Raw genomic sequence first — 24,210 nt, 5'->3', positions numbered from 1 at the left:
AAGAGGATAATGGTCTAATCTACACAGATGGAGACTTGAGCTCGCTTCAGTAACTCTGACCAATATAGCAACACGGAGACCGGTCGATAAAATACTACAGCACAGACTGAAGGATGAGGGGAGGGAAAGTTTGAGCGGTAAAGTGCAGATGAACGGGCTATTATATCAACTATAAGGTTGGTATTGAACATAAATAACAGTACAGGTTAACTAAATTAGGCTACTTATTGTGGGAGATTAGATAGATAGATAGATAGATAGATAGATAGATAGATAGATAGATAGATAGATAGATAGATAGATAGATAGATAGATAGATAGATAGATAGATAGATAGATAGATAGATAGATAGATAGATAGATAGATAGATATAGATAAAAACGAACAGTATTGAAATATTTTTACCTGCCAAGTAATTTAATTTTTCAAGTAAAAAAACAAAAACTTTTACTTCACAACATTCCAAAGCATAATATTGTAGGCCTACTTTTTACTGCACTGCGTTTCATATTGAATATAATTAAATACTTAACTAGGCCTACATTAAAAATATAGTGCTGTATACTTTTACTCAAGTAAAAGTAATTACAATATTACTTTAGTACAAAAAAAAGTTATAGGCCTATATGTTTAATGCAATTAAGAGTCAAAGGTAAAAAACAACAACTTTTATTAATGAAATGTAGTGCAGTAAAAAGTATGACATTATAAATTATGCTTTGGAATGATAGATAGATAGATAGATAGATAGATAGATAGATAGATAGATAGATAGATAGATAGATAGATAGATAGATAGATAGATAGATAGATAGATAGATACCGTTTTCCTTTCCTTTCCATGTTTTCTCTTCTTCTCTCCGTGCTGCTGGAGGATATGAGGAATCTCCAGCTCTATAGGCCTACCGGAAATTAAGGAATTCATATCTGTCAGATTCAAAGCAATCATTTCTTTTATAGAATTGGATGTTTACGTCCAAAAAAGAAAATCATCACAACATTATTTGCATTGTTTTCCCTGCTAAAATCAATGGAAATCTTAATCAAGTCGGATGATTAACCCAGCCTAATTAGTGACCACATTCACTGTAATTACACAGGCCGATAATATTTCACACTTAAAACGAGTGAGAGCGCCACACACACGCCTTATATTATTTATAAAATTATATTATATGAATTTTATTATTTACCAAATTAACCGGAAATTTAATCACAGAAAAAGATATGGTGTATTGCTTGTTATAGTGCGGCTTAGCGGGTTACAAGAAGTTGACGTGTAGCCTACAATCCTGTACTTCAGACCAATGACCGGAAGAGGGAGTCATATGCAAACGTGTAGATTCCTAGACATCTGTTTCTCACCAGTTTCTTGTTAAATATTCACTATTTCTTTGTCTAATACATTCTATTTGTACTGAATTATAATTAATGATTCCAGTTAATAACTTACACATTAGGCTATGTCTTTCAGTATATTTGTCACCATAAAATAATCTCCCAAAAAAAAAAAAAAAAAAAAACTTGCTACCGATATTACATTTACAAGTACAATCAACTTGTCTGTGTAAGTCGTTTTAACCTAAATTACATTAAACCAATTAAAAAAATGTGTTGGATCTTGTATAACTTAAAAAAAAAAAAAAAATGTTTTAAATGTATTGTAAAAACATATGTCCTGACTTTTTGATCATGCATTTTTTTAAAGTGATTAATTAAAAAAAGAATATATATAACTTCAACAGTTTTTAACAATGTAAGCTAATTAATTACAATGACAATCATCAGAGACATTCCTGAAGCATTTGTGCTTTGTGTCAGGAGCATTATCCTGCTGAAAGAGCCACAGCCACCAGGGAATACCGTTTCCATGAAAGGGTGAACAAGGTCTCCAACAATGCTTAGGTAGGTGGTGTGTGTCAAAGTAACAGTCACATGGACGGCAGGACCCAAGGTTTCCCAGCAGAACACTGCCTATAGAATCTGCCTCCGCCAGCTTGCCTTCTTCCCATAGTGCATCCTGGTGCCATGTGTTCCCCAGGTAAGCGACGCACACACACCTGGCCAGCCACGTGATGTAAAAGAAAATGTGATTCATCAGACCAGGCCACCTTCTTCCATTGCTCCGTGGTTCCGTTCTGATGCTCACATGTCTAGTGTTGGTGCTTTCGGCGGACAGGGGTCAGCATGGGCACCCTGACTGGTCGGCTATGCAGCCCCATATGCTGTGTATTCTGACACCTTTCTATCAGAACCAGCATTAACTTGGGCCAGCCTTCGCTCCCCACGGGCATCAATGAGCCGTGGCCACCCATGACCCTGTGGCCGGTTCTCCACTGTTCCTTCCTTAGAGCACTTTTGATAGAGACTGACCACTGCAGACCGGGAACAGCCCACAATAGCTGCAGTTTTGGAGATTGTCTGACCCAGCAGTCTAGCCATCACAATTTGGCCCTTATCATACTTGCTCAATCCTTACACTTGCCCATTTTTCCTGTTTCTAACACATACATTTTAAGGACAAAATGTTCACTTGCTTCCTAATATATCCCACCAACTAACATGCCGTGATGAAGAGAGAATCAGTGTTATTCACTTCCCCTTGTGTATATTTGATTGCTGTGGGTGAGATGAGGAGCTACGGAGAAGGAGGGAACAATTGTCTTTTGTTTTTGTGTTCCTACATAAAACTTGGGCTATAAACTCTCTTCATCTGCTGAGATATGGTATTTAAATTAATATAAAAGTTGTAAATGTTGCCGTATAAATTTAAAAGGCTGATGATTCACGTTTTATAAATTAACATTATTCTTTCACATTTTAAACTCGCTGCACTGTAGAGCATTGACCGCCAGAGGGAGTCTTCGTCATTTATATGAGCTCGAACTCAAGATGGAAAGTGGAAATCCATTTATCAATATCAACAGGTTATTGTTGTCTGTTGATGTATTTGTTGCCAAACTAATTATAGTACATTTGAATAATAATATATATACTTTTTTTGTGGATAGAGGTAGCCTATTGTTGTATTTTATATCTCTTCAGCATGGAATTCTTGTAAAAAGAGATGACTTGAATAGCCCTATATATATAATACAATAATTAATGAGAGGAAGACTAACTAAATTGGCCTAAATTTTATCATACAGCTACAACAGATGTATCTTTATCGATCTTTCCAACACGTTTTAATAATATCCCGGAGGCTGTTTGCTTTGTTCATGATGTCACTCAGCGTGTTTCGAGCGCGCGAACTGTTCACGCGCACTGCACATCACAGCTGGCGCGTGACTGAACTGGACTCAGACTGGAGCTGAGCAATTAAATAATCAATGCAATTAAAAACATAATCTGATTATAGAAGATGATAAGAAACAATAATATATTTTGCACCATATGTTAAACCGCCGTCACGTCAGGCAGATGAAGTTTGTGCGCGATGATCCCTGACAGCAGAAGAGCATGAGAGTCCGCTGAAAGGAAATATAAGATGCGCGGTTTTTATTTAATAATTTTTTTTCGAAAAGCTCCTTTATTGGCTCTGTGATCATCAGTGCTGATGGCCGGATACACAGAGCTGAACTCGGGTGAGTCGAAACAACCATCTTTTCTGTTTTTTGCATCACTGTTCATCACTGCCACAATTATAAGCACACACAAAAAGTTTTTAAGTTTTAAATTGTATATACGACTATTTATACTAGGCCTACTGCTAATAATGCTAATTTGACAAGTTTTATTATTTATAGTAAGTAACTAGGGGCTAGTTGAATTCGGATTCTGTGTAAATTATTGTTATTATTATTATTATTATTATTATTATTATTATAAATATATACACACACACATTTAGTTATTTAAAGATAATTTGTAGTTTTATATTTATGATTAATATAATGCCTTTTTTATATAGCGGCTAGTTGTGGATATATATATATATATATATATATATATATATATATATATATATATATATATATATATATATATATATATATATATATATATATATATATATATGCAAAAACACAATATATCTGTCTTAACTGATATATTAATTTAATGTTTTAATATTGTTTTTTAAAGTGATACAAAGCTGGGCTTTCTAAAATCATGTGATATAAATGTGATAAAAATACAGTACAATAAAGGCTGCAGTGATAAAGTGATTTATACTCCTGACTGGACTTCATGTGTGTAATGTGAGTTTGTGCTGACCGACACAGGCTCTCTGAGCTGAGGAGAGAGTAAGATGAAGATCTGGGCTGTGATGCTGGCGTGTGCACTGATGCTGAGCAGCGCGTCCTCCGTCCCGCTGGTTCTACAGATCCCGAACCGAGCAGGACACTCTCGCTATTCACAACCACACACTCAGTGTTCTCAAAGACTGGACCTGCTGAGAAAAGCAAACCAAAATCTGCCTGATGCTCGAACCATCAAACATCTGCAGCCAAGAAGTCACTCAGGTCAGGAGATCCTATATGATTCTTTTTATTAAAAGTCACACGAATACACACAGGTGTGATAAAGCGCGTTTCAGGACACACCTGATACTGTTGTAATGGTTAAGTAAGGAAGTTTCAGGTGACCCATTGTACCTGGGCGGGACACTAGACACACACCACTCTAGTTCTATCAGCTTACAACTCATCTACGTTTAGAAAACCTGTATTTTATCTGGTACCTGTGGACAAAAGCAGTATTGTTACTAAAAGCTGTCAGAATAAAGCAAACTATATCACGTTATGGTTCTTTGATCACTCTACTCGCCCTCTCATGGCTATCAATGGGGGTACCGTTTCACAAAGCACATCAAAACACGACCGGCTTTACATACTGTCAAAACACAATGTCCAGTGCACTTCAAAAGGGTCATATCATAATTTATATCAGTTCGTTTTGTTCTTGAGGTACACTAACCAAGGGTTTCTCCTGCAAAAAAAATCATGATTTAGTTTTACATGACCATCTTCTACCCTCTTTGACTCTTAGGGTACGTTTATGTAACCGGTCCTATTCAACCCCTGGGAGGCGGGTGCGCTAACAAGAACGCTGAAGACCGCAGTCTAATTCTAACGTCTTGAGGCCAGAGAGGTTTACTTGCACAGCTCCTACTAGCTTGCCTCTGTAACACTTGTCCCCCTAAACCTCGCTCCCATCCGGGTGACAGTACCAATGTATTCAGTCCTACTGATCCCGCTCCGAGTGGGATTCGAACTGCCGTCTTTGGCATGAGGATGGGCATGCTAACAAGGATGCTAAAGACCGCAGTCTCTAACGTCCACTGCTAGCGTCCTATTTGAGGTTTACATGCACAGCTCTTAGAGGTGCAGTGTGTAGTATTTATGAGGATCTATTAATCTCATATCCATAACTATGTTTTCAGGGGTGTAAAGACCTTACAAAATGAACTATTATGTTTTCATTAACTTAGAATGAGCCATTTCTATCTCAATACACCGCAGGTCCCTTACAGTGAAATCGCCATTTTGCACCGCCATGTTTCTACAGTAGCCCTAAATGGACAAACTGCTCTACAGAGCACTAGTCACTCTGCTGTCTCAGACGACGACATATTTGTCCTGTGTCAGCCACCGTAGCTTCTCTCTATGCCTCTAAAGGGAAAGGTGAGCGGTGGCAATTCACAATCTCACCGCTAGATTACGTTACTTTTTCAGTGAACTATTTTTAAGTTGAACATTTCTAATTTAATTTTATAAGATGATTTAGTAATTTTATGCACTCTTGTCAATTGTATTATTATTTTATATTTCTATTTAGCTTTCATTTATTTTATTTTATTTTCAGATTTTGTCATTTTAATTTGCCATGGCAAAATTCTATTCTATTTTATTTTAGCTTTATTACAAGATAGCATATAATGTTCTGTGCTAAAAGGTAACGTGCAGACTGTTAAAATCAGATTGAAATGATCAGAGACATTGTTAAAGGGGGGGTGAAATGCTGTTTCATGCATACTGAGCTTTTTACACTGTTAAAGACTTGGATTCCCATCCTAAACATAGACAAAGTTTCAAAAACTAATGTTGGACGTTTGATGGAGTATTTCTGTGTCAAAAATACTCCTTCCGGTTTCTCACAAGTTTCGGCGAGTTTTTTTCGAGTATGGGTCTATTTGACGTTAATAAGAGCGGAAGGTCCTTGTATGGGCCGTACGGGCTCTTCTCCCGGTAGGGTGCGCGCGCGCGTGACTAGAGCACGCTGTAAACAGTCTCTCAGCTGCAGATCCAGTCGTCCGTGAACGGCGCCGCGCTCCACTTTATTCCTATGGGTGACGTCGAGCGACTTCAACTCTTCAGCACAGCATTCCGGGAAGGCAGCGCTGCATTTGAACCGATTTGAACGCAGAAATGACGGGAAGCTTGACAACATCGTTTCAGTTGCGTCTCAAAATGGATTTACACGCCACTGCTGTCACAGGACTTCACCAAATCATACCAAAGAAGTGTGTTTCTGACGGAGCGGTCCCAGCGATAAAGCTTCGACGGTGAGTTAACTTAAACTGCTTCAAATGTCTCTGCTATTGGCTACCGTCGCATGAGTAAACATCAGTAAACGACACGATCGCGTGCTTCGTCATTCAAATGCGCTAACGGTTACTCCATTGTTGTTCTCTGTATAACGTTACAGTATTCTGACGTGCAAAACCGTTTTGCTTGCTACTTCTAAGGTCTAGTCGCATACAATAGTCCATAAACCGAATCATGTCCTCATACTCTGCGAGTAAACACACAGAAATGTGGAGAGGCCATTAAATACAGTAACTTACATACCACAGAGACGGACGTCCTGCTGTTGCCGTTTCTCCTGTTCAATTTATTTCTCCCTCAGATTTGATTGTGGATCATTATCTATATTAGCTGAGATAGATGGGTTTCTCCACGCTTGAGGACGTCACCGCTTTGCGCGCTTGTCATTCTTTAGCTCCGCCCACACGATACACCTCCAGGCGCTCGGTTTTTTCCGGAAAGACTCGGTACAGCCTATATTTCTTTTATAAATATGATAAAACTAAAGACTTTTCGGAGATATGAAGGATGCAATACTACTCTATAGGTACTCAAGATTGACATGAGATTGACTGAAACTGAGTGTTTCACCCCCCCTTTAAAGGAAGTATATGTAAGATTGTGGCCAAAACTGGTACTGCAATCTCTTTCAAATGACTGTAGAGCGGTGTACCCCCTCTCCCCCTCCCCCTCACTCGAGGTTGCCAGATAGGCTGCAGTATCCAGCAGGAAACGTTTGTAGCTGCAGCTGTGGTAACTAGAGCAGATCTGGCAACCCGGATGCCCAAACACTACTGACTTCGTGATTGGTCGATAGGTGGAGGGCGGAGCTACAGGCCAAAACACGTTAACATCAACATCAGCTGAGGATGTCCAATATCCTGGCCGGACTACTGTTGTGGCCAGGATATTATAGTGATATAAGTATTTGAAATTAACATGATTTCTTAATGTCTACTGACATATCAGGGACATTTTATGATTCATTGAAATACATTTCTTACATACAGCTCCTTTAAAAATAAACTTGTGATGCTTGTTTCTAATGTTGAGATCATAAGCAAGATGCAGGGAAACAAGGTTTGACAGATTTTCCCAACATACTCTTATTGTTAGATATAACTTCAAAATCATAGACGTCATATTGACCTTTTTTGAAGCACAGTTTCAATAAACGGCCTATCTGTACCAGAGTTATCTCATTAAAAAAAAGGTATATATTTTTTATTTACCCTATAATAAAACTCATCATATTCGATACACATTAATTACAAGCTTTCAGAATTTAATCTCACCTTTTTGTTCAAATAATATCAGCAACAGCACCAAATTACATATTTTTGCTCAGTTTTGGACTCTGAATAAAAGAGTTTTTTTTTTGAGTACGAGTATAGTATGAGCTTCATATGCTCACTATATGAGCCATAAACCTGATGTATCAAATATTATACAAAATCATAAATGCATTTTTTTTTTAAATTTTGTTTAAAGGTTCAATAGAGCCAAAAATAGTTTTTTATGATTTCTTGTCAGGCTTTTACGGAGCCCCTAAAGAGACCTTAGCAAAAATACAAAATATACAGACTTTCACATGCCCACGAGAAACATATCGCGTACCCATAAAGTCTGTATATTTTTTATTTTTTGCTAAGGTCCTTTTAGGGGCTCCATAGGCTTTATAGGGTTAAATAGATGAAGGATTTATTTTTTATTTGATATGACCCATTTCAAACCATGCATACACAACACAAAGAAGTCAATCATTCCACAAATCAAACACCTTGTTCAGGTTTAGACTGCTCAAATTTGATCCCATTGCTAAAAATCAGATTGATTTATCTGTAGTGCAAATGTGTGAGTGTGTCTATTTCCTCTGTCATCCAGACAGCTTTCCCAATCCCGACTCAGCCTTCATCCACAGAGTCAAGAGATCTCTGAAACGGAGAGGTTTATTCCGTAGCAAGACGGACAGAAAGAGACCGAGTCGTGACGAGAGAGAGAAAGGAAAAGGAAGAGCGTGTGCACTGAGACAGGTCCAGCTGAAAGTGTCTGATCTGGGTTTGGGCTACCGGAGTCAGGAGGAGATGATATTCAGCTACTGCAGCGGCGTGTGTGTAAACTCCCTCACAAACTACGACAAAATCCTCACCAGCCTCGCCGGCGGAGCCAAAAACATTCTGCGCAGCTCCCCTCCCACCGCCTGCTGTCGACCGGTCGAATACGATGACGACCTGTCGTTTCTGGATGACAACCTGATATACCACACCATGGAGAGGCACTCGGCACGGAAATGTGGCTGTGTCTGAGCAACTGTGGGAGACAATGACACAAGACAGGAAAATCAATAGAAGCAATTTCAGGTTATTACAAGTGTGAGCATGACTTGTTTGAGGAAATCATCATGATTGCATTTCTCTGAGAAGATACAGGATTTCAAGAATGAAATACAATACCATATACAGCGTTAAAGCACCTGATAGCGATGCTGGTCTCCTCAACAGGCCTTTTAAAACGAGACACGGGATGTTTTGTGTGCTGTGTGATTTTAAAAGTTCTTATGGTATCTTTTTGTCAGATTTCTTAAAGCCCCCCTGTAGTCAAACATGCTATCCCTTAAAACTCATCAAAATGGCATATTTAAACTTTTTTTTTTTCCTTTGGGAAAAAAAATATTCATGCCTTAAAATAGCTTGAATGTAACTCTATACCAGGGCTATTCAAATCTTACCCTGGAGGGCCAATGCACTGCAGAGTTTAGCTCCAACCCTGATCAAACACACCCACCTGTGATTTTCTACTGATCCTGGAGACATTAGCTTTGTCTCATTTCGTTAAATTTCGAAGGCTGCGTCCTCCGGAGGACACGTCCTGTGTAGGATGCAGTATACGGACGTCCTCCGTAGGACACACAGGCAGGAAGTATCACGTTGCTATGCCAACAAGTTCAGCCTCGTTGCGCTCTCACGCCAGTTATATGAATGAAAATTATTTATAACTTGAAAATGACTATGAAATGTTTCTTGTCTTGACAGCAATGTACTGTTCTAAACGTTTAAAATGCACTAAAAAGTTGTAATCCTGTTTACCACAACTATTTGTTTGAGGTAATAGAAAAGAAAAGAAAAGCTTGAACTACTTAATTTAAACACCACACCTACGCTTGCATATATCTAGCGGTGGTGCCGTTTTTTCATATAATATAAAAAAATATGACGGTTGTTAACGGAGACGCAAAGAATTGTGGGTTATCTCCAGCCGTGAAGGCTACACCTCATGCACACTCCGAAATCCTGTGAAAGAAGGGCACATTCGAAAGTCGCATTTGGAGAGTCACTTTTTTGAAATGAGGCGGCCTTATGACGTATGCAGCCTTCGAATGCGACCTCCAGAGGACGCAGCCTTCTGAAATGAGACACAGCTATTGATTAGCATGTTCAGGTGTGCTTGATTAAGGTTGGAGCTAAACTCTGCACTGCATTTACCCTCCAGGGTAAGATTTAAATAGCCCTGCTCTACACCCTTGCCTAATTTAGTATATGCAGAGCCATGAATATGCAAATGAGCCCCGCCTACACTCACTCAAACCGCCTTGAATACAAGTCGATGTTTCAGAATGGTAATGTTTTTTATGTATCGCTCGATACAATGTCAGATATATAAAGATAGTTAATATGATTAGCCTTTTGCTTGACTACATTATCAAACAGCTAATAATGTGTTGCTAATGTTACACAAACCATGTTTCCATTTGCCTTCTAAAAATCAACATCCTTAGAAACTCTTTGAACATCACAGAAAGTCAGAGGAGAAGGGAGGAGAAAGGCATATAGTTCATCAAAACATCGTAATATACATCATATACATAATTCACCTGCTATATTGCAAAATATACACAATTTTTAATATCAACAGAAAGATAGAGACTCTAGTTAATGATATGCAAAAGCCCGCCCACACGTTGTTGCAGTTGGTTACAAGGATGTTTGTGACGTAAGAAAGACCATCAATTTAACTTTTTCATCTTTTTTTCACTGAAGTTTTAAGGAGAAAATACTCAGCAATGGTGTTGATATATATATATATATACAGTCTTGTTCAAAATAATAGCAGTACAATGTGACTAACCAGAATAATCAAGGTTTTTAGTATATTTTTTATTGCTACGTGGCAAACAAGTTACCAGTAGGTTCAGTAGATTCTCAGAAAACAAATGAGACCCAGCATTCATGATATGCACGCTCTTAAGGCTGTGCAATTGGGCAATTAGTTGAAAGGGGTGTGTTCAAAAAAATAGCAGTGTCTACCTTTGACTGTACAAACTCAAAACTATTTTGTACAAACATTTTTTTTCTTCTGGGATTTAGCAATCCTGTGAATCACTAAACTAATATTTAGTTGTATGACCACAGTTTTTTAAAACTGCTTGACATCTGTGTGGCATGGAGTCAACCAACTTGTGGCACCTCTCAGCTGTTATTCCACTCCATGATTCTTTAACAACATTCCACAATTCATTCACATTTCTTGGTTTTGCTTCAGAAACAGCATTTTTGATATCACCCCACAAGTTCTCAATTGGATTAAGGTCTGGAGATTGGGCTGGCCACTCCATAACATTCATTTTGTTGGTTTGGAACCAAGACTTTGCCCGTTTACTAGTGTGTTTTGGGTCATTGTCTTGTTGAAACAACCGTTTCAAGGGCATGTCCTCTTCAGCATAGGGCAACATGACCTCTTCAAGTATTTTAACATATGCAAACTGATCCATGATCCCTGGTATGCGATAAATAGGCCCAACACCATAGTAGGAGAAACATGCCCATATCATGATGCTTGCACCTCCATGCTTCACTGTCTTCACTGTGTACTGTGGCTTGAATTCAGAGTTTGGGGGTCGTCTCTCAAACTGCCTGTGGCCCTTGGACCCAAAAAGAACAATTTTACTCTCATCAGTCCACAAAATGTTCCTCCATTTCTCTTTAGGCCAGTTGATGTGTTCTTTGGCAAATTGTAACCTCTTCTGCACATGCCTTTTTTTTAACAGAGGGACTTTGCGGGGGATTCTTGAAAATAGATTAGCTTCACACAGACGTCTTCTAACTGTCACAGTACTTACAGGTAACTCCAGACTGTCTTTGATCATCCTGGAGGTGATCATTGGCTGAGCCTTTGCCATTCTGGTTATTCTTCTATCCATTTTGATGGTTGTCTTCCGTTTTCTTCCACGTCTCTCTGGTTTTGCTCTCCATTTTAAGGCATTGGAGATCATTTTAGCTGAACAGCCTATCATTTTTTGCACCTCTTTATAGGTTTTCCCCTCTCTAATCAACTTTTTAATCAAAGTATGCTGTTCTTCTGAACAATGTCTTGAACGACCCATTTTCCTCAGCTTTCAAATGCATGTTCAACAAGTGTTGGCTTCATCCTTAAATAGGGGCCACCTGATTCACACCTGTTTCTTCACAAAATTGATGACCTCAGTGATTGAATGCCACACTGCTATTTTTTTGAACACACCCCTTTCAACTAATTCAACTAATTGCCCAATTGCACAGCCTTAAGAGCGTGCATATCATGAATGCTGGGTCTCATTTGTTTTCTGAGAATCTACTGAACCTACTGGTAACTTGTTTGCCATGTAGCAATAAAAAATATACGAAAAACCTTGATTATTCTGGTTAGTCACATTGTACTGCTATTATTTTGAACAAGACTGTATATATATATATATATATATATATATATATATATATATATATATATATTTTTTTTTTTTTTTACATGTTTGTCTTAAAGCATGTTAAAAACACCACACAGACATTAACAAACAACATTAAAAGCTTGATTTTCACCACAGGGGGTCTTTACGAATTATTATGTTAAATGTAAAAAACAGAACCCAACCCAATGGCTTTGATAATTCATTTATCCTTATTTATATATATTTTTTAAAAACAAATATCTATTTATGTTTTTCTCCCCAAGTTATTTTTTCATGATTATTCATTGTTTAATAAAAAAAATATGGAAAAATGTTGTACTCATCTTTATGTAGTCATTTTTATGCAGTTTCTAACACAGATTTCAGTCATTTTTCCTGGAGTAGAAACTGCTAAGACTAATCTTACAAGTTTTTTGAGTCATATATCGGCCTAATTTGATACCGAAAAGTAAGACCCGTGACTCAATGAAGAGCTTGGGTTTGTGGAAGAAAGAAGTATAAATAGAGAGCGATGACGGAAATGAAGAAGAGAATGAAACCAGAGATATGGAGCGTGTTCGTGATCTGAGCTCTAATTCAGAGTTCACGTTTCGGCCACCGCGCTCACCTGTGTCATCACACACCACACAGGACATCACTAATACACCCGCCAACAAGAAACAGCCTTGTTAATGCCATTACCTCAACACGACAAACAAGGGCCCAGGTGAAGAGTAATTAGTCACTCGCTGTTGTAAATCTGTAATTTGAGTATGAGACAGAGAAAAACAGAAGAGAAGGAGAGGGAGGCTGAATATTAGTGTGTAAATGTTGGGTTCTGGAAGTAAAAATCCACTTTGACTGAGAAAGAGACTTTTTATGATATGTGTGTGTATGTGTAATATTGTGACATATTATTGAGCTACCGCAAGAACCAATGAGGTTCATTCTCGTGTTACGCATCACGTTTGAGCTTCAGCGAGAACCAATGAGGTTCATTCTCGTGTTACGCATCACGTTTGAGCTTCAGCGAGAACCAATGAGGTTCATTCTCGTGTTACGCATCACGTTTGAGCTTCAGCGAGAACCAATGAGGTTCATTCTCGTGTTACGCATCACGTTTGAGCTTCAGCGAGAACCAATGAGGTTCATTCTCGTGTTACGCAGCACGTTTGAGCTTCAGCGAGAACCAATGAGGTTCATTCTCGTGTTACGCAGCACGTTTGATCTTCAGTGAGAACCAATGAGGTTCATTCTCGTGTTACGCAGCACGTTTGAGCTTCAGCGAGAACCAATGAGGTTCATTCTCGTGTTACGCAGCACGTTTGAGCTTCAGCGAGAACCAATGAGGTTCATTCTCGTGTTACGCAGCACGTTTGAGCTTCAGCGAGAACCAATGAGGTTCATTCTCGTGTTACGCAGCACGTTTGAGCTTCAGCGAGAACCAATGAGGTTCATTCTCGTGTTACGCAGCACGTTTGAGCTTCAGCGAGAACCAATGAGGTTCATTCTCGTGTTACGCAGCACGTTTGAGCTTCAGCGAGAACCAATGAGGTTCATTCTCGTGTTACGCATCACGTTTGAGCTTCAGCGAGAACCAATGAGGTTCATTCTCCTGTTACGCATCACGTTTGAGCTTCAGTGAGAACCAATGAGGTTCATTCTCGTGTTACGCATCACGTTTGAGCTTCAGTGAGAACCAATGAGGTTCATTCTCCTGTTACGCATCACGTTTGAGCTTCAGCGAGAACCAATGAGGTTCATTCTCGTGTTACGCATCACGTTTGAGCTTCAGCGAGAACCAATGAGGTTCATTCTCGTGTTACGCAGCACGTTTGAGCTTCAGCGAGAACCAATGAGGTTCATTCTCGTGTTACGCAGCACGTTTGAGCTTCAGCGAGAACCAATGAGGTTCATTCTCGTGTTACGCAGCACGTTTGAGCTTCAGCGAGAACCAATGAGGTTCTGCACACACAGATATCCCCCTAAAAAAGCTAAAACTAAAAACTAAAACTTTCAAAAATATTCAGCTTTGATATTAATGAGTTTTTTGTGTTCATTGAGAACATGGTTGTTGTTCAATAATAAAATTAATCCTCAAAAATTCAACTTGCCTAATAATTCTGCACTCCCTGTATTATGAAATTATTAACGATTCTAGTAACCCTTTCATATTCATTATTGCTTTCAGGTCAAATTTTGTGATTTATCTGCCTGGACTCAATGCCAAGGCCACTGAAGTAGTCCTAACTGTCTCGTCTCACTGCTTTATTTGTGGTGTGAAAATGTATCTTACCTTTGTCTTGTATACAGCCATTCTTTCTGTTCAGCGTCAAGCTCCAGCTTTACTCATCTGTAATTATAGAGCGGCAGAATTTCAAGCTCACCAGTCAATATCTAAAAGAACGGCAGCAGAATTCAACTCAAGTGATCAAATCAACTGATCAAGCAGTCTTATTAGTGCATTGTGTGTTAAGAGAAGACTTGCCTCATGAGCAGTAGCCTAATCATACATCTCTGTGTCTAAGGTATATAGAGAGATGTGGATGGGATTCCTAACTCATTTAAACATGTTTACTCCTCACTATAGTTCATTTAATATGCAACAAAGGGAATTGAAACAACAGGTAAGCAGACCATAGGTTTCTTCATTAATGATGGGAAAGTAGGCCTAGCTATATACAGTATTTTGAGGTTTGTAATTCATTATTACTTAGCTCTTGTTCATTTAAAAAAATGCTTTGAGGTCTCATTTATCTGCACAAGTGAAAAAATCTGAAAGTGCACACTCAAACTTTTCTACTGCAAAGGATTGTTGGACAAATCTTAAAAGCAAAATACATTATTTAATGCAGGCTCCTTTAGCGTACTTTCATACATCTACATCACATCACTTACTACAATTTAAGATGCTCTTGCATACTATTCATGGTAAATACGGTCAGTATGCAGATTGAAAAAGTTAAACACAATTTGTAACAAAAAAATAGCAATAAGCTTTTATTCGACTGAAAAAACTGTTCTAGAATAGAGGAGAGGTTAAAAGAATTATATACTTATGATTTTTACTTACTTATACTTGAGATTTATAATGCTTTATATAAATGAGTTCAGTACACTTGTGGCATGGCTATAATGAAGGTACATACCTGTTCGACAGATTTATAACTACATTACTTATTTATAGTTAACCACTTACACCCTGAGGTCATTTTTTTATGATTTAATGAAGTGGCATACTTAAAAGTAATGGCTTATAACTACAAACAAAAACAAGATATATACACGTGCGTGGTCTCATTTGATAGATTTTTTTTTTAATCATTCTTATGTTACATCACAGCTGAGAAAACCTTAGAAAAAAATGATGCAATTTATTGATTTATTTTGTTTTTGTAGATGATTGACATGATGAATATTAGAAAGTATTTATGGAAGCTCATAAAATCAAGTTTAGACAAATGTTATGGCATTTTTAACCAAGGTAGCTTTCAATTTCAGATAAATACTGTTCTTTTAAACATTCGATTGATCAAACAGTCCTAAAAATTGTTTTACAAAACTGTATCAACATTGATAATAATCATAAATGTTTCTTAAGCAGCAAATCATATGAGAATGATTTCTGAAGGATCATGTGACACTGAAGACTGGAGTAATGATGCTGAAAATTCAGCTTTGTATCAGAAATAAATTAAATTTTACAATATATTAAAATAGAAAACAGTTATTTCACAATATTACTTAAAAAAATAAATGTAAAAAATCTAATAAATGCAGCCTTGGTGAACAGAAGACTTTTAAAAACATTTTAAAAAAACGTATTGTCCAAAAACTTTTGACCAGTAATGTATATTTAATAACGAATGAGCTTTTAAAAACTTAGTATTATATTAGTATTACTAACTTAGTACAAAGGCCATAGTATTAGAAGTTTAGGAAAGCTACTGTATTTAGGAATGGTAAAAGTTTAGGTTCATTTTTTATAAACTACCATTATAAAAAAGAGAAGAATATAAATGTTTTAATTATGTTTTTTTGTGTGTTTTTTTGGATGCATAACTTCCATCCTTCTATATTTCATGCACATTCATTCTCAACAACAACTGGTCACTTATCTTTTTCTTTCATCAGATTAAATCACGTATTCTCCCCGTCATGAAGGCTGGAGCCAGTCATCACATGCTTTCTTCTCCCAGAACGACGTACAGGGAAACGTTTCCATTGCAGCAAACACCTGTTGTCATGTTTCCAGCACCTGCTGACAGGAAAAGCAATGTGACGTACTACAGTTAAAACCGTAAATAATGAAAGAACCAAAGAACTTCGATTAAGGTCTTTGCTTAGATACCGTTGGTGTATATATTGTATATCAAATTTTTGGACCAAGGAAATTTCACTGGGGGTCAGGGCACGTTACTTAAGATGGCTAAATGTAAAAGTTTCTTTAATTTGCTATACACTGATGAGCCAAGACATGACCAGTCACAGGTGAAGTGAATATCACTGATCATCTCCTAACAAGCTCACATATTAAGATCTTGGTAATTAGATGGTAAGCAAACAATAGATTATTGTAATCAACATGATAGATGTAGGAGAAATGGGCAGGACTTAAGATCTGAGCAACTTTGACAAGGGCCAAACTGTTTTGGAAAGGCGACTGAGTATGAGTATTTCTAAAACGGCAAGGCTTGTGAGTTACTCCTGGTTAGCGCCCAAGGCTCATTGATGCACAGGGGCAACAAAGGCTATCCTTTTTTGGCACAAGCACTAGTCAAACTAAATTTTAATGATGGTTATGGGAAGAAGGAAGTGGAAGATGGTCACCTGGTCCAGTGATGAATACTGTTGTCATCCTGTGGATGGCAGTGTACGTGTATGCCATTTGCCTGAGGAAGAGATGGCAAACAGGATCGCTGTGGAACAATGACGAGCTGGTGGAAGGAGTGTGATGCTCTGGGCAATGTTCTGCTAGGAAACCCTAGGTCTGTCCATTCATGTGGATGTAAATTTGCCATGTGCCATCTACCTAAACATTGTTGTACACCCAGGTACACCCCTTCATGACAACGGTATTCCCTGGTGGCTGTGGCTCTTTCAGCAGGATAATGCGCCCTGACACACATCACACATCGGTCAGGAATGGTTTAAATGGTTAGTTCACCCAAAAATAAAAATTCTGTCATCATTTACTCTCCATTAAGTTGTTCCAAACCTGCATGCATTTCTTTCTTCCGCTGAACACAAAGGAAGCTATTTGGAAGAATGTTTGTATATAAGCAGATCTTGGGCCCCATTGACTACCATAGTATTTTTTTTCCGTACTATGGTAGTCAATGGGGCTCAAAATCTGCTTATATACAAACATTCTTCCAAATATCTTCCTTTGTTTTCAGCAGAAGAATGAAATCTGGGGAATCCAACTATTCATCATTTCTATCCAGTCGATCATCTGTGCTGAACAAACAATTTTGATCCACAACGGCTCCACCTCACAACCTACAGGACTTGAAGGATCTGCTGCTAACATCTTCGTGGCAGATTTCACAGCACACCTTGTAGAGCCCAGACGTCAGTGGGTCGATGCTGTTTTGACAGCACACGCATGACAAACGGCTTATTAGGCATAATGTTTTGGCATTGGTATGTTTTCATTTTTTAAAGCAAGCTTAATGTTTAACAGAGCAACATTTCTGACTTCTTAAGTCACATGAGGACAGATATCCTGGATCCTATTACTTAGCATACATTTACAAGTTTGGCACAAGAATTTCTTAAGGCACATATTTTTTCAGTTCGCGCATTCCCACAGAATGAAACACGTCTATGCTCTACTGTTTGAGCTACAGGAATGAAAACTGGAGCAGAATCTTTTTTGTACAAGAGGGCACAAATAAATATTTGAAAGATAAAAATAAACAAGTAATCCAGTAGGATGCACTATTCAGGCTTTCCACAGTCATTGAAAACATGGAAGATTTAGGAAATTCCTACACTGTAAAATAGATATTGACAAAAAAATGAATTTCTCATTACATTAAGAGGTGCCAAGATCTTGTATTGTCAATACAAGAGTCCAGCACTCTGTAAAGTCACATCCTAAAAGACTTTCAAATGAATATGAGTTCTGGAATCTAGTGAAAATGATTCTTCATGCTCCCTCCCAACCTTTCTCACAATCTGACCTGATGAATCTTGACATTGTCATCCTGGAATATGGCCATGATGTGTCTTCATTCATGGTTGTTCAAGAAATGAAAATCTACACACTCCATCAGTTAGGGTTAGTTGTCAAACAGATAACTTGCTTAAAAACATAATAATCACTGCAATAATGATCCAATCAGATTTTGACTCTTAAAAGATTCAAACAGTTCATGAATCAGTGAATCGATCAATGATTCGGGTCGTCAATGTCACGTGATTTCAGGAGTTTGACGCGATCCGAACTGCTGATATCATTATTGATCGATTTACTGATTCATAAACCGTTTGAATCTTTTGGAGGAACACGGAAGAGAAAACGATGCTGAATAAAGTCGTAGTTTTTGATATTTTTGGACCAAAATGTATTTTCGATGCTTCAAGAGATTCTAACCAACCAACTGATGTCTCATATGGACTACTTTGATGAAGTTTTTATTCCCTTTCTGGACATGGACAGTATAGTGTGCATACACTTCCATATGCTCTGGGACTAAAATATCTTAAACTGTGTCTGAAGATGAACGGAGGTCTTACGGGTGTGGAACGACTTTAGAGTGAGTCATTAATGACTAACTACTTTAAGCATTTCCCTATTTAAAACCAAACTGTGACTTTTTTTGTCTGGGCAGTGTATAATGCAATACAAAGATTGAAAGAAATTATCCTCAAAAGCCTGATGGATCATATTTGACTTGCATTTTAATATTAAGCAATGTTAAAGTTAATCAAGCAAAATAAGTCGAAATATCACAAGTTACTCTTAAGTAAATCAGTTAAGATTTTACAGCAGACAGACACCTGAACCATGAGCTAAAGGAGGACAGTTTTACAATTATACTAAAAGGCCTTTTACTTGCTGAAAGTATAAACTATCAATCAGACGACAGAAGGCATGCGGTAGATTGTGTGCAACAGGTTTTTCCAGCTAAAATTTGATCATGCTGATAATTTAGAGACCTTATAAATAGGCAAATATGATGCAGAAGCCTTTATAGTGCTAAAAACTTGCTGATATTCCGTTACGGTTCATCAATGACACAGTTCAGTTAAAAATCAAGCATGCCATCTGAGTTTTCTATGCATAAAACTTGCACAGGGTGTATATAGTCCATCCTATACAGTATATTGCATACATGTTTGTTTCTGTGTCTCCTATCTTAAACCTTCATTAGTCTCTGCTGACCCCACTCTTAGGATAGATGATACCACAACCGAAGAATGGCTTTGCCTGGAAAAAGTCAGTTTAAGGCAAGTTTATCATTATTAAATGTTTATCAAATTGTAAAATGGGTAACACTTCATGTGCCCTTGTTACATGTATTTACTATAGTAATACAGAAAATTATGCATAATTACTAATAGTGCTTTATAAGAAAATACCATTTCATACTTTCCAAAACGTAATCCCATTTAACTTGCGGACAAATTTTTTTGTGAAATGTAATATTAAATCCTACACCAATTTGTAAACCTATTTGTTATAACATGATATTACTAATTATTATTACTCAGCACCTACCCGTGTACTTAAAACACATTAAAAGTGGGTTTCATTTTATTTTAAGGTGTCATTGGTACATTGTAATTATATATTTAAGTATATTCTATATTACTGAGTAATAATAATTAACATTAACAAGCACTTACTATAGGGTTAGGGTTTGGTTGAGGGATAGTTTCACGTAATTATGCATCATTTTCTGTTCTGTTTCTATGTTAAATGCATGTAACAAGGACAGCAAAATAAAGTGTTGCCATAAAAGTTGCTCATTTCTTATTTAATTCTATAATAGAAAAAATGACTTGGGGCACCTTTAACAAGAGCTATGCGCAAGTTGTCCAACACACTGGACATGTCGTCCCGAATAATGTCCTGTCCTCCCTTCACTATACCTGTCAATAAAAAAAAGTGAACAAGAGTTGCAAACGGACAGGATGAGTCTTGCAAGTAAGAGAAGTAGAAAATTTATTGCAGTATTTGTTCCATCAGAGGCATGTGAGTCCCTTTATGCTGAGCAGGGCAACCTGTTATCGCAAATCTCCTTCGACACAGCCCTCCTCACAGACACTGCATGCTATACACAATAAATTACAGCCACACGGTGCTATCGTACAAAATGGACAAACAGCTCAACAGAGAGAATCATCATCATCAGCCAGTAAAGAAGGAGCTATGCTATAGAAAGCTGCTTGACGCTAAGAAATCCAAAAAGAAAATGAGAAAAAACGAAAGAATTAAAGTAAAAACATCAACAAACTAATTCTTTCAACATTCAGTATATATTTAAATTTCTTTTATAGATATAAACAATATTTTTATGTTAAACTATGATACACTGGGAGTAGAAATCAAACAACCAGAAATCTGCTGCACAACAGCGAAGGAGCACCCATACAATGTTTCTCCAAACATTTTATTCCTGCGATACGACGATGCACCCTGGCGCAGAGGGCAAAATGTCACCGCCAGACCCAGAGTGCATCAGAGAGAGAGAAAGAGTCTGTAGTGTAGAATAGCCGCTCGTGTTTGTGTGTTCATGTTTGGCTGACCCGGGAGATGTTTGGCTGATAGGCGGAGAGAGAATCTGAGATGGGAGGTATGTGCGTGCGTGTGCATGTTTACGTATTATTAGCTGGAGTTCCTGTCCTTGGCAGCGTAGAGCGAACGTAGAGTCTGCGCCACTTTGTGGTTGAGCTTGTTGCCACTGGTGAGTGTAATTTTTTTATAGATGATGTCGGTCTCTTTGATGGTGTCAACCCAAGGCACCAGCTTGCGTCCGTCGCGGCGCTTCGCTTCAGCCCAAGAGCTGGAGTACGAGCCTGCCATCCAGTGGATGTTGTAACCGTCGCTGTTCCTCTGGATCACGCGTGCTATCTGCGGCCGGTCTCGGTATTTGGGGCAGTGGATGGCGATGATGTCGAGCGCGCTGACGGACTCGTTCATGTTCGCCAACAGCACGTCTGCGGATTCTCCCGTCCGCCTCCCGCGTCGAGACGCCTGTGAAGAGGGGTTACAAGGGGTTAATTAGTGATGCCCTGAAATGAAAATTCTGGGCCGAAACCAAAAATTTAGGATGCACATGGCCAAACACCAAAACCGATAATTGCTTCTTTAAAAAAAAAAAAAAAAAAAAGGTGTATATAACCAGTAGAATAAATCAAACTTTTATTAACAGGTACATAAACCCAACATATTTTTAACAATAAATATAAATAATAATACCAAATAATATTATTCACGTTTTTTGTTCCATCCAATAATTTTTTTATTTATTATTTAGTTATATCTTGAGATTTTTGCAGAAAAAATGTTACATATTGCAACTTTGGTGTCCTCATCTGAAACTTTAAAATACTTGCTTTAAGCTGACATGCTTAATCTTTGATAGGTTTCACTCACGGCCGAGCTGTCACGTGTCTGCCTAAGCCCGTGTGGACGGATGGGAGGGGCGGGTGACATTCATTTTCGTTTTTCGTTTTCAGCTGTTTATTTATTTATTTATTTATTTCGGAACCAATAAAAACCATTTTCGGCCGAAATTTCGGTGCACCCCTAGTTAATATTCAGTAATACCATCAATTTGATTGCACTGACACAAACATGAACTGATTTTTATGGCATAGTGACAATTTCGCCTTCTGTTGAGCTGCTTTATAGCTGATTCATATTTCATAATTGATGAACCATGCACTATTATTGAACTGAATCAACACTGAACTGAGCTGGATAATGAGCCTTTTGTGTTCTGTGCAGCTGCTTTAAAGTTGAACTGAAAGGGTTAGTTCACCCAAAAATGAAAATTATCCCATAATGTACTCACCCTTGAGCCATCCTAGGTATATATCACACAAATCATACGGCTCCAGGGGTTTAATAAAGGCCTTCTGAGGTGAAGCAATACTATTTTGTAAGAATAGTATCCATATTTATAACTTAAATAAGGCTTAACTATAATCTCTGGCTTCCGGTTACAGCCGTACACGAGTCGAGTTCCAGCGGATGAGTGACCCGACAAGACATATTGACGAACACGCAGAGGATAGAGCAAAACAAAACAGGTCACGATTTAAAAAGTCTAAAACAAGATTTTTTAAAGAGAAATGTGCGAGGTGCTTGAGTTTACTCCAACCACGAGAGCCGTCTACTCTCACCCAAGCTTACACTACTCCTACATCCTATGTCATGCGTCAGGTCAGAGGTCACGCTTCTGTCGGAACAAGGCTCATGTATGCCCATTACTAAAATTCAATGATTCAATTTTATGAAGATATAAATATGGATATTTTTCTTACAAAAACACATCGCTTCACAAGGCCTTTATTAACCCCTGGAGCCGTATGGATTACACTTTTTTGGGCTTCAAAATCTCAGGTTTCATTCACTCCAATTATAAATCTGAGACAAGCCAGGACATTTTAATATAACTTTGATTGTGTTTGGCTGAAAGAAGAAAATCATAAACACCTAGAATTGCTTGAGGGTGAGTAAATTATCATTATTTTAGGATGAACTAACGCTTGAATCAATTGCATAATTTATGAACTCCGGATTATCAACATTGTTATTGAACTGATTTGAGCTGAATAGCAACACTACAGCTGTTTATAACTGAATTGAGCTTCTTCATAAATGATGAACTTTGCGCTATTACTGAACTGAATCATGTGACTTGAGCTGAATAATGGCTGTGGCTTTAACTATTATCATCTACAGAACTGTTTCATAGTTGAATTGAGTTTGTTTCTTAACAGATTAATTTTGCAACATTGACATTTGCTATTGAACTAAATCAGCTGAATCTACATAGGACCAAATTGAGTTGAATAATTACACTACTGTCTTTTTAGAGCTACTTTACCACTGAATTTGTATTTTCATAATTGAAGAATTTGGCAACATAAACTGTTATTGTCTTGTTTATTACTGCGAAGCTGCTTTAAAACAATCTGCTTGGTATAAAGCGCTGTATAAATAAAGGTGACGAAAGACATAAAAACAAAACATGAGCAATGAATTCGTTTCAGTCAGACTAGGATAGTGCGTTGGACTGTTTTTGTTCTCTCACCCCTGGTGTCCTCTCCTCTCCGTCACTCTCCTCATCCTCTGAGTCAAGTGTGTGGTGGTTTCGGGGGCTTGTGCCTCCTCCCCCCAGCAGTGCGGTGATGGCTTTATTCCTCACGTTTGCACTATTCTCTCCCTCCTCGTCCTCTTCATCAGGGTCCAGGTGCTCCATTAGCAACTTAAACTGAGAATCAAGCATAGCATGCAGTATAAATCGGCAATTCTCAACATCAACTCGGAGGTTCAGCATTATCCAAAACTACATTCTCTAAACATTTCTGGTGTAAAAAAGCTGTATGTTTTAATATATATATATATATATATATATATATATTTTTGTTTTCTATGTCCTATTTGGTGTACTGTAGCTGACCAGCTTTACTTTTATGTTTGTCTTTCATGTTTTAGCCTTTATCCTATATTGTATTTCATTTTTATTAAATCAAATTTTTTTCTGTACAAGCTTTTGAACGTGTTGTCACTGTTGACATTTACCATGCTATGTTTTATTTAACGCACTTTTTAACTGCATTTTATGCATGAAGTGCATTATAAATAAAGTTGATTATTATTATATGAATCATATCAACCATTTAAATCATTTCAGTCACCCAGTGTCCTCCTTAAAAGTTTACCAAGACAATTATTATTAGTTAATATTATGGTCAGTTTTAATTAAAAAAAAAAAACAATGTTAAATAATATT

At 37.7% G+C, this 24,210-nt stretch overlaps 2 protein-coding genes across 6 annotated transcripts in view; one reads left to right on the top strand and one right to left on the bottom strand.

Annotated features, from left to right (window-relative positions):
* The first annotated feature begins 3,215 nt into the window (after positions 1-3,215).
* On the top strand, positions 3,216-10,582 carry gdnfb (glial cell derived neurotrophic factor b). 2 transcript variants are annotated; one of them, XM_067440298.1, is made up of 3 exons: positions 3,216-3,588; positions 4,228-4,467; positions 8,416-10,582. In XM_067440298.1, the coding sequence occupies exons 2-3, from the start codon at positions 4,254-4,256 to the stop codon at positions 8,835-8,837; spliced, it is 636 nt and encodes a 211-aa protein (XP_067296399.1). In that variant the 5' UTR covers positions 3,216-3,588; positions 4,228-4,253; the 3' UTR covers positions 8,838-10,582. The 2 variants fall into 2 exon arrangements, with proteins under 2 accessions (XP_067296399.1, XP_067296401.1); XM_067440300.1 differs by lacking the exon at positions 3,216-3,588 and having other exon boundaries at positions 4,056-4,467.
* Positions 10,583-20,391: 9,809 nt separating this feature from the next.
* The window catches only part of nipbla (NIPBL cohesin loading factor a), a 54,144-nt gene continuing 50,325 nt past the window's right edge, over positions 20,392-24,210 (bottom strand). For all 4 annotated transcript variants that reach the window (XM_067439591.1, XM_067439594.1, XM_067439593.1 and 1 more), the window contains exons 44-45: positions 23,509-23,688; positions 20,392-21,440 (exon numbers count right to left, since the gene is read on the bottom strand). In XM_067439591.1, coding sequence (XP_067295692.1) covers positions 21,072-21,440; positions 23,509-23,688 — 549 coding nt within the window. In that variant the 3' untranslated portion in view covers positions 20,392-21,071. The remainder of the gene's footprint in view (positions 21,441-23,508; positions 23,689-24,210) is intronic.

The sequence above is a fragment of the Pseudorasbora parva genome, chromosome 3, assembly GCF_024679245.1.
Source record: "Pseudorasbora parva isolate DD20220531a chromosome 3, ASM2467924v1, whole genome shotgun sequence".
Lineage (NCBI taxonomy): Eukaryota > Metazoa > Chordata > Actinopteri > Cypriniformes > Gobionidae > Pseudorasbora > Pseudorasbora parva.
The sequence above is the reverse complement of the archived record's forward strand: the minus strand, read 5'-3'. Positions and strand labels throughout refer to the sequence as shown.